Here is an 11,596-nt window from a genome sequence, read left to right as displayed (position 1 = left end):
AAGAGACAGGGGCAGTGAGCGGCGAATAGACGCGAAGTGAGGCCGGGAGAGAGCCGGGAAGGCGGAGGGGGCCGGTGCGGGCCGCCCGGGGCTCGTCCCGGCCCCTCTCCTCAGCCGTCCCAGCCGGGTATGGACGGCGCTGAACAAAAACCTATAAAGTCTTTGAAAAACCAAACGGTACCAAATCGAGGATATAGCGAAAGCAGTCCTTCAGAGCAACAGCCTTCAGAAATACACGAGGTGTTAAGAAAAGCGAAAAAGATAAGTTGATTGTTACAGGGATTAACTGTGAACAATTTACAGGCAGTGATAAAAGGCTAAAGGATAATGCAAGTTTCACGCTTCCCGGATTTTTAAAAGACCTTAAATTAAATGCGTTAATTTCTGCAGGGTGGTGATTTAGAGCGTGAATTAAATTCTATACGTACCTGTTAAGTATTCTTACAAGGGGGCCAAGCCGTTTTGTTGAAGCGATTGTAATTCTGCATCAGCAGTTATTTCTGTTAAGTAATTAAATGTTACTGCCAGTGTTCTATCTGGCCATTTCAGACGCGGGAAGAGTGCCAGCCTCTGTGATATCTAGATTTGTTGTTGTTTCTACATACTGTGGTGCTATGATCTACATCATAGATCATCACGTGACCTTTGGGTGATATTTAAGGGGTTTTTGGTGTTGTTAAATGGCACAGTTAATTTGGTGCGGGGAACTGACTGGCAAATAACTAAAATCATATCCAACCTATTTAAATCGACCAAATTATTTGCTTGCCTAAAAGAAATGGTGGGGAATTTTAACTTTTTTCTTTTGAGATTGACATTGATGTTGACACTTCTGGTTTAGGTGCCTGTTGCAACTGAAGGCAGAAAGTAGCGTAGTGTATTATTGATATCTAGGACGTCAGGACTAATGAGTTACTGCTCCCTAATGTATTGCATTTGATTATGAATTCCTTAAGTTACAGGCACACATGAGAAAAAAGTCTTACCTCTCCTGCCATGCCAAACTTCCCCTCTTCTAGATTTAAATATAAGTTGTGCTGTAGATGAGCATCAGAATATGTCCCTCTCTAATTACTCTAGGTAACTCAGAGGCGAGGTGAACGTTTGTTTTCATTCCTGACTCTACACAGTGTGCTGAGCAAACTTATTTCATGCATCATGAGAGACTGCCTGCATAAATCACATCTGCAGATCCTTGTAATGGTGTGCTGTGCCTGCTCAGAAGTTATTCTGATCTAGATATATCGGTTAGGCAAGGATAGCTTAATATGGGCAGATTACATAAATCTTCAAGTGACATTTCACTTTTAATGCTCTTCTGAATTATTAATAAATATTAGCTTTCTTGTATGCATTCTGCCATCATCCATTATATGACTTTAAGTGTGAGATGTAGCCATGTTAGCTGTATGTAAAATAGTGCCTACTGCATTCCCACTTCTAGTGATCACAGTTAATACATTGTCCTGTGTCAGCTTCTAAGAAATACATGAAAATAACCTGACTTGTCAAGACCTATATACTTTTTTTTATATATAATTTGCCTGTGCTATGGTAAGTTCAGCAGTTCAGTGTTTATAATATCATAAGGGATAAACAGGCATTGACAGAAAATACAGTGGAGATCCCCCCTGCCCAAAAGTATATTGGGTAATCTTTGAAATTTCTTAAGCAACTAAACTCATTCATTTTGAGGTACATTTTAAGATGTCATCTGTCATGGTTTGGTTGTAGCATTTTGTGGTATTTTGATTCCACAAAAAGATTTTCTGTGACAGATACATGGTCTCTTTATTCATATGGAAGTAGAGAAGAAAGGGCTTTACCTAAATTCTTTAAATTACATCCTTTTCATAATGAAAGTGGATCTTTTTCACTCATTTGGATAGAATTTACGCTAAATTTTGGCATCAGTGGATGTGAAAGGGTTCTGTCACAGATTTTAGAGATTATAGCACAGCATTGTACCATAGTAGTCATCATTTTGTTCATCAGTAAGAGATGCATACACCTTTGAGGATACACAACTCTAATTTCCTGACATCTGAAAGTGTTTTTTAGAAACCAGTATTGCAACTGGAAGTTTAAACTTTTAAACTCTGAATTATATTTTAGATGGCAAATTGTTATCGGATGATGTTACGCATTACGTTGTTCCTGACTGCAAGGTTGTTCAAGATTACCTTGAGATTCTCGAGTTTCTGGAGCTAAAAGGTATTATATTCATGCAAACAGCATGTCAAGCTGTGCAACATCAAAAAGGACGCAGGTACTTACCCTATAATAACTTATTTTTCATTTAGATTGAAGTAAAAATATAACTTTGTAGATTGTATATTTAAGCACAGTAACCTAAAGTCAGCAAATACACTGTGCTTAATTTGGTTGTAGGTCTTTCAAGTGTCTTAATGTAATTTTACAGAAGGGAAAGAACTGTGAACCTTTGTGATCCATGGACATCAATCAGTGCCTGTCATAGTTTTCACTAGGAGTGATATTAAACCTGTAGCATTATTAACTAATTAGATGGTTTATGAAAAGAGTTAAGGAGACTTTGTAGTAATGATATATCATAATTTAATGAATGCATTTCTTTGTGCATGACAGAACTTTTCCTTGGGTTTTTTTTATGAATATTTTTATCTGGAGTTAAAAGAGCATTATCAAAAAAACCCACAATACTATATTTATCTTTTTCTTATTCCAGACAGTACAAGAAATTACGAAATCTAGTAAAGGATGCCCGTCATGACTGCATTGTGTTTGCTAATGAATTCCACCAGCATTCTTATTTGCCAAGAGAGAAGGGAGAATCCATGGAGAAATGGCAGACCAGGTTTGTTTTAATTTACATAGTACTATGCTGGACAACATCGTGACATTGTATTTAGACATATTAGCATGCATTGGATATATGAGTTCATACTCTTGCTCTGCTGAGCTCCAGAACAGTTTGCGATAACTGAAAGTCTATGTTGTCCTTTTGTGATTAAGAAAGTGTCAACGTTGTTTTCTTAGGAAAATAAACAAAAATGTACTTAATTAAATGCATTTAATTAATTTAATTAAATTAATGCTAAAAAAAAACCCTAGATCATTTTAAAGTTATAAAACCATTTTAAAGGATGCTTTAGCATAATAAATAGGTCATGCACACCTTACTGGACTGTTAGATTTAGTGTCTGATAGCCTGGAAACACCATAGCACTGGAGTCTTGGCAGTTCCAACTTGCTTTTCACAAACTTTCACTTGGAGGAACAATATGTTACGTTGCAGCTAGGGCACAAGTGGATGTACTGGTGAAGAAACGTTTTATTTTCGTCTGTTCTCTTGGTGCTTATATATGACACATAAACTTTATCTCTTAACAATTTTTATGTAGCTTGGTGTATATATCTCAAAAGTATGTGTGTTAAACTGAAAGCTCGTTTATACAAAGCCTGTAAATGTCTTGCAAGTAGCAAATGAGATATGCCAGAAATCTTATTTCAAACTTTGCTTTTCCAGGAGTATTTACAATGCTGCAGTCTGGTATTATAATCACTGCTTGGGTCAGATGCCAGTTGTTATGGTAACAGAAGATGAAGATGCTATCAGGCAGTACGGAAATGAAACAGAAGGAGTGTTTGTGATTTCCTTCAAGGTAACATGCCAGAAAAATAGAAGGTTTCCTTTATGCTGCATCAAAATGATGAAGAAAGTACGTTAAAGCCCAGTGTATAGTGCAAATCATGTCAGAGTTTATGTTTAAGAAAACTATGATGCTAACTCATGTCTTCATTTATCAAAGAAAGCAAAATGTCAGTCATGAGAATGTCATAAAAAAACGGTGACAGTGAGCAAACCAGAGAACTGAAAAGAAAAACAGCAGCTCTAAAGATAGAGGTCATCTTTCTTAGGAGCGCTTTTCATTGTTTTCCTTGTTTTTAAAGAATTTGGCATTGATGAACAATGATTGGTTAGCTCAGCCAGCTGAATCTGTAGTGCAAGCAGTCTGTAAACAGCTGTAGCCTAAATACCCATCAGCATTATTCTGCCAGTTTCCTTTAGCCTTGACTGCTTAGGATACAGTGATGCATGAGAAGATAATTTAGTCGTTGGTCTCTGATATTGTTTGTATTCAGCTGGATATGTGGATGGCGTGTTTATGTTTAGTTATGAAAGGATGCTGAGTAAAAGCAGGACCAGATTTACCTTAAAGCTATATAAAAATGATGATGCTTTGGTTTTTTTAATTGCTGGAAATGGAAAGCGGCCCAAATGTAGCATTAATATATATATAAAAATAAATAATAGTGGGTTGTCAGTTTGTTTTTTCTGCTACAGCACTTTACAAAAAGTACATATCCTGGATGGGGTATATTGGTAGGAACATTTACGAATCTCTAGTCTAGGATCCTATCTTAACAGTCACGTGTCCTTTGTTGTATTTAGCAGATGAGTTGGGTTGAATCCAGAACAAATTTGTGGTGTTTAGAGCAGACACATCATTACTGCTTGGAAGTGCTATTTGACTATAGCAGATGAGACAGCTCTTGTCCATTATGGGCTTTCCAAATGCATTATTAAAAGAACAAAGACCTCTAAACACTCTCATGTTTGTTTGTATATGTACATACAGAATTACTTGGATAACTTCTGGCCTGACTTAAAGGCTGCCCATGAACTCTTTGACTCTATACTTCAAGCTCGGCGTGAACGGGAGAGTGAAAGCCAAGAAAACCATGGAAAAGAATATCCTGAGCACTTACCTGTGGAAATACTGGAGGCTGGGATCAAATCTGGAAGATATATACAGGTAATTTGCTATATGGAGAGCATACACAGAACAATGCGGTTTTGTGCTTTTTCCCTTTAGTTGCCTGAATTAGACCGATGAGATAAAGAAATATTGGTATAGTGGAAAGAGGGAAAGAAGACAGAAGAGCAAGAGTAAGAGGATGGAAGGGATCAGGAGTCTTAAAATATTTCCCCTACTTCATCTTGTGAACACATGGGTTTTTTTTTTCTCTTGGAGAACTTAAAATGATAATTTGTTATTCAGGATCTTAAATTTGCTATGGATTTTTCTTCAGGTGGATATGTGATATATCTCTAAGTTGAGAAACTAGGTGTGATATGAAGCAGCTAGATCTCATTCTTAAATATAAATAATGCTGCACAGGGGCAGCATTTCTTACTTCATTTGCACAGAGATCCCTCAGTCAGTGAAATTAATTTACTGTTTTATGGCTGTTCAGGGCCTTAATATGGATTGTTGGTGGACAAGTGTCCTCTTATAAATAATTTAAAGAATTAGAGGTAGTAATTTGTTCCTTTCTTGACAATTTCAGCAGCAAGGCAAGAATAGAATATAAACAGAAAGACAGGTTTTTCTTTCTTGTAGGAATAACCCTAGATTCCATATTAAGACAGGCACCAAAGGTGACTTTACACTGCCTGTACTTTGAATAAAAGGACCTTTACCATCGTACAATTAAGCATTTAAAAGAACTTACCATTCTTTTCCAGAAGAGAGTACTTAGAAGTTCTGCATTGTATGTTCTCCCCCTATAGAGAGAATAGTTGTGTTCAATATAATCTACATATCAATAAAAACTACCAGTTTATCTAAAAATAATTGTAAACCCAACAATTTCATACTTTAAAGTTGGCTGTTTAGAGGTGTGACTGTTTCACTCTGTTTATTGGTTTATTTTCTTTTAGGGTACCCTGAATGTCAATAAGCACAGAGCACAACTGGAAGCTTTTGTTCGACTTCAGGGATTTGGCAGCAAAGAAGCAGGTGAAAAGACAACGAAAGGACTTACTCCATGCCTTTTTGACACTGTCTGCACTTTTTACATGAAGCCATGTAGCTGTTCAGTTATTAAACAAGATGAGATACTCCAATGCTTGGGTTATTTTCCTAGGCTAGAAAGGAGGTGGAAGGTTAAGCCAGAGGGTGGGCTCCATGAGAAAGCAATACCCTTCACATCCTCTTTCCTCTTCCATAGTACCTTTGGCCACATTTTGGACTCTTGTCCTACTACCAGGTTTCCCTAGACCTTTTCTGAAGTTGAATACTGATGCAAATTGTTATCCCTGTGCTTTGCTCTAACTTCAGATGACCACTCATTTGACTGAAATAAGTGTTTGCCTAAATGTTGGCAGGATTAGGAAGCTAATCATTGTGAACACAATAGGAAAAATGCCTTTTGGATCAGATTGGTACACCAGTATTGACTTTCTGGTATGAGTTAGTCATAAATACCTTTGAAGGAAGAGCCCACTATCTTTGTGCAGATATATGGTCCCAGCTTTCACTAGTAAGTACTTTCAAATGTTCCTGTGACAGACCTTGCAGTCAAACCACTGCTCAATGTACTCATTGTTTTCTAAAAAGCTGTTTTATTCTGGACCCTGCCCAGAATTCTGTGGCAGCTGTTTCCACAACTTAACTGTGTTGTGTGTTTTAAAGCTGCTGCCTAAGAACAATGAACTCACCCTAGTCTATTATGCTTTTTATCCAAGCGTTCACTTACAAAAAAAAAAAAAAAAAAAAAAAAAAAAAAGGGAAAAGCTTTTGCTTTTCTGGCAATATTAATTACTTGCCAGTAGTCCTTTTTGGAAGAAATCCTATTGCAAATGTCATTTTCTGTTATTTCAGCAGAATGCTGCCAAAAGCAGAGGGATTTGAATTTTTTAGCAGTTTATACTTCTGTTTCTTTTTATTTTAAATTCAGAACTTCAAAGTGACATCCTTATTTATGGGGCCAGAGCTCGAAATCGTGCAATCCACGGTGATGTGGTAGCTGTTGAGTTACTGCCTTTGCATGAATGGAAAGGAAAGACAGTGGCCCTTTGTGAAAATGAGGCTGAGGATAAAGCACCTGCAGACACCACTGGTGACCCGATGCCCACAGGTAAATGTACAGTGTGTTACAATGTTTTGTTAAGATTACCTCACCTCTTTGGTCCAAGCTGTGTTGTACTCCTTGTCATATAGTCCCTTCCCTCCATTTCTGTGATTGTCAGGTTTTGTACCACAGTAAGTTTGAAGTGATTATCGCAAATTAAAGCATTCCAACGTATCCCAGCCAAGGAGGCCACTAGATTTTAATTGTGAACCCCACCTTTTTTTTTCTTTAATTCTCAAAAATAGCTCAATTATCATAGTTATCTCCCTAAAACATTGAGTTTGCTACCCAAACACATGCTGTCGCTCTTCACAGCTCTACAAGAGACAAACTGCCATTCTAATACAGACCAATTTACAGAGTGCCCACTCAAGTCCTCCACTATCACTGCTGGTTATAGAGAAAGATAACTGCATCTTTCTCATCCCTTGATGACAAATAATGTTCAAGATGAAAACATTTTTGTGAGGTGAAGAAGGGTCCATCTCCCATTACAATGTGACATGCCTGTGTACTGTTGGAACTTGCACACTTACTTGAAAATACTACTCTGCAGATATAGCTACATCTTAAAAATTTGCTGAGGTCAGAGTTAAAAGTTTTAGGAAGTTAATTCTCTTCCTGCAGGAAAATGCTGTTTGATTTTCATCTTTGCTATTAAAAATTTTCTTTAATTTTTTCTAGCATTGGCCACATTTCAGTAGTAGTGGGAATCTCTCTGAATAATTTATGTACTGTATCAGTTGGAATCTATACAGTCTCCACATAAATAAAAGCTCATTAAAATCTGGCTGCGCCAACGATAATTTGTAACAAACTTGTATTGTTGTCTGTGTACCATATGTTGTTAGCGATTGTAATACAGATTTGTGGACACATTAGTTCATATTACAAAGCAATGAATCTCTATACCTCCCACATATTGCTTTCATGTTCCTATTTAACTCTTTAATGTACCTCCAACAATGTTCCTTGTTAAAAGGTAAAGTTGTTGGAATCATGCAGAAGAACTGGAGGGATTATGTGGTCACTTTCCCCTCTAAAGAAGAGAGCCAGTCCCAGGGCAGAAATACTCAGAAAATCCTTGTTACACCTTGGGACTACCGAATTCCCAAAATCCGGATCAGTACCCAGCAAGCTGAAGCATTACAGGTAATTTGGCAGAAGTGCTTCTCTATTCTGTGTTTCTACAAAATTTTGCAGGTGTTATATGCTCTAATGATGTTTTCGTTGGCAAAAACTGGGTAAAACTATTAATAGAGTTAAGTCTGTGAGAATAGTTCAATTTCTGCCTTGAAGGAATGCATTCAATTCCTGTCAAAACTGTGTCAGCTTCAGGTAATAAAACTTATTTGAGTTCTGAATTTGGCCACAGCCCAGGTACCCTGAGCATTTATATACTATGTTCTTTGTGTTTTTCTGAGAAATTAGGCATATTAGGGGTATAAATTATAATAGCCCTTGTGGCTTTATTGGATTTATGACTATTATAATTTTGATGAGAGCAGTAAGGAGAGCTTTTCAAGAAATTGATAATGAATTATGATGATTAGTGTGCCATTGCTGTAGAAAGAAGAAACACAGTTCATTCCTAGCTGCTTTTACCTTGTAATGTTAGGTACTTCTTCACAGGCAAGGAGTAAATTCCAATTATGCCTTTTCTGGTATAAGAATATTTGTGTACATCTTGGTTATGCTTTTATTTTTTATACTTTAAGATAGAGATTCTCCATATAATGACCACAAGTGGGTCTTTGATCAGGAAAGAAATGTAATTTTCAGTATCTGTATGCTTCTCACTGTAGGTTTCTTTTTCTTTTCTATAAAGTTTTGAGAGTTGCCAGTCTCTTCAGATAGCATTGTTTTCTCCTGAAGGAGTATTCATATTGATTGCTTGTCAGGAGCAGATTGCTGTTCTAACAGAATTGTCTTGCAGGATTACAGAGTTGTTGTGCGTATTGATTCTTGGGAATCAACTTCCCTATATCCAAATGGGCACTTTGTGAGAGTTCTAGGAAGAATTGGAGATCTTGAGGGGGAAATTGCAGCTATTCTGGTGGAGAACAGCATTTGTGTTGCCCCTTTCTCAGAAATCCAGGTTAGTCTTTGTGATAAGATACATACTTTTCTGTTGATTGCCAGGGCCTTGTTTCTCAGAGGGGGACCCAGTTACAGCTGAGTGTCTTAGTTGCTAACAGGTTTTTGAAAGCTGAATACTATTTATAGATTATTTTTCTGGAATTACTTTTGGATTGGTGGTTCTGTACATACTACAAATTTTCAAGTCAAGAGTGATTTTACGATAATCTGTTCATTTTGAGGAGAAGATTACAAACTCTTAATTCTAATTTGAGGTATAATTTTAAGATATTGCTGTCTTTAATGTGTGTTTGTGGTACTGATCCTAAAGGCTTGGTCCTACTGAAATCATTGTATTAAATCCTTTTGTCTTCAGCCAGGAGAGGAACCAGCTCTCATAGATAATTGTGGGTATAACCAAAGCAGTTAATTGAAAGAAAAAGAATGTAAAAAACTGAGTATGCAGTGGTTATGTTTGCCAGAGCTGCGATACCACAGTAATATCAGTTGTTAATATGCATAGCATTCTTTTCAATTCTGTTTCATACTTTCCATAAATTAAACGTAATAGACTGACTTGGAAAATGCAAGGAAAGAAGAATCTGTCTAGGGTGAAAAAGTACACAAAAGAAATTATGGCATAGAAAAGGAAAAGCTAATTAAATCTAATTTGTTGACTTCTTTTTGTAGAAAAGATAAAAATGTATGTTCGTCAATAATGTTTTTGTACAGATGAGTGAAATGCCTGTAAGTTCTTCAAAGAATCCATGGAAAGTGAATCCAGAGGAGGAAAAAATACGTCTCGACTTGAGAGATACACACTTGATATTCAGCATTGACCCAAAAGGCTGTGAGGATGTGGATGATGCGCTCTCTGTTAGAACTCTGCCTAATGGGAATCTAGAGTTAGGTGTCCACATTGCAGATGTAACCCATTTTGTGGCAGCAAATTCTTACACTGATGTTGAGGCTAGAGCAAGGTAAATTATTTTCTAAAAATTAGAAAATTTATGGAGCTTAGCAGTTTGTGATGCTACCTTAAAGAAACATTGGGAGGAAGGAAATATTCTTTCTTCTTTCATGCCATGGAAACAGCTTATTAAAACTAATGTATAACTAATGGTATTCTGCTTTTATTTGGATAAAATATGCCTGCTGGGGAAGAAACTGCTTTCCAACCTACTGCTTCACCCTTTCACTACAAAATTGCTCTCTTCCATAAAGTTTATCTTTCCCTAATCACTAAGTTTTAAGTTTAAGTTTATCTTTCCCTAATCACTACTGTTTGCTTTATAGTCTACTTCAACATTTGTGATTTGAAGTATTTACAAACCACTTGTTTGCACTGTAAGGGGGATGAATCTTCAAACAGATCATAGAACACCCACAAAATGGAATTAAATCTTCTATGAGTTTAATTCCAGAGGTACTTGACTGTGGGAAAGAAGCAAGGAGTCTGTGTCTTTTCGCCAGATTTGGCAGGTGTATGTTTTAATACTCAGTCTTGTGTTTTAATATGCCAGATTTTCTTTTTCATATTGCCATTGCTTTAAACTTAAACTGCTTAATCACTTTATCAAATGCAATCTTTGTAGATGCAAAGAAATGTAAACTGTATAGCCAGCAGAGGTGTTTGGTATAGCCATTAAATGACCTCTTTGTAGCTGAGCATATTTTGTAGAGCCCTATTTCTGGCCTTAATGGCAGATGAGGATGCTGAGGAAGGCAAAATTAAGCTTGTACTCTACAAATAGTTATTTAAATAGTTTGACTTTGGTATTGCACATGTGGGTTCTGTACAAATAACCTTTTAAAATCATACTATGTGTCTTGTTTAGCTGAAGCTATGCTAACGCCACAAAGGGCTTGGGAGAACTACACCAATGAGTCCTTGTGAGAACAGTAAATGTATTTTATTCCTCAGGGCAACAACTTACTATTTAGCGGATCGTCGATATGACATGCTGCCCTCTGTCTTGAGTGCTGACATATGCTCTCTTCTTAGTGGAGCTGATAGGTAAGATTTTATAGTATTTCTGAGAAAAGAGATTTTTACAAGTGATGTAAACATTGCTGCCAGTCTCTGTGTTTATCAGTTGGTTGGATGTTTTGCATTGTTACTAAATCCTCAACAGAAAGAATAGTGTACATTAAAAAATACCTTTCACTGCTACCATAGTTAGGTAGAATGAATGCTCTGTAATACTTTACCCTGCCAGAATTGCATGTGTGCTGAAGCATTGTTTGATCCGGACAGTCCAGCTGAACACAGATGTAATCCATGCAAGATTCAAACCATAATGTGAAATCTCTGAGAAGACTGAGGTTGGACTTTTTCTTTAAACAAGACTGCATTCCTGAAAACACTGGTTGTTGGCACATTACCCCATTAGAACAGCTCTTGTAATATTTATCTTTTGTCATTGTTGAATCTTTTCCTGGATGAAGTTAAGTACTAACAGAATAATTCTGATGCAGAAGCAAGGTTTAGCCCTGTTGAAGTTTCCAGAGAGTACCATGAATGATTTCTCATGTAGACTTTCCTTTTTCAGTGTGAGTTAACACTGAATCTTAAATGTTGAACTCTTAATTCCCTGATCAGTTTTATGGGGCATTA

The 11,596-nt window shown here is 36.7% G+C and overlaps 1 protein-coding gene across 1 annotated transcript in view; it reads left to right on the top strand.

Moving 5' to 3' along the window:
- Positions 1-2,110: 2,110 nt before the first annotated feature.
- The window catches only part of DIS3L (DIS3 like exosome 3'-5' exoribonuclease), a 14,857-nt gene continuing 5,371 nt past the window's right edge, over positions 2,111-11,596 (top strand). The window contains exons 1-10 of the mRNA XM_026856054.1: positions 2,111-2,269; positions 2,708-2,836; positions 3,509-3,644; positions 4,623-4,799; positions 5,708-5,786; positions 6,727-6,906; positions 7,883-8,052; positions 8,837-8,998; positions 9,712-9,959; positions 10,904-10,996. Coding sequence (XP_026711855.1) covers positions 2,226-2,269; positions 2,708-2,836; positions 3,509-3,644; positions 4,623-4,799; positions 5,708-5,786; positions 6,727-6,906; positions 7,883-8,052; positions 8,837-8,998; positions 9,712-9,959; positions 10,904-10,996 — 1,418 coding nt within the window. The 5' untranslated portion in view covers positions 2,111-2,225. The remainder of the gene's footprint in view (positions 2,270-2,707; positions 2,837-3,508; positions 3,645-4,622; positions 4,800-5,707; positions 5,787-6,726; positions 6,907-7,882; positions 8,053-8,836; positions 8,999-9,711; positions 9,960-10,903; positions 10,997-11,596) is intronic.

Source organism: Athene cunicularia (assembly GCF_003259725.1).
Source record: "Athene cunicularia isolate RWA chromosome 10 unlocalized genomic scaffold, athCun1 chr10_part1, whole genome shotgun sequence".
NCBI classification, from domain to species: domain Eukaryota; kingdom Metazoa; phylum Chordata; class Aves; order Strigiformes; family Strigidae; genus Athene; species Athene cunicularia.
The sequence above is the reverse complement of the archived record's forward strand: the minus strand, read 5'-3'. Positions and strand labels throughout refer to the sequence as shown.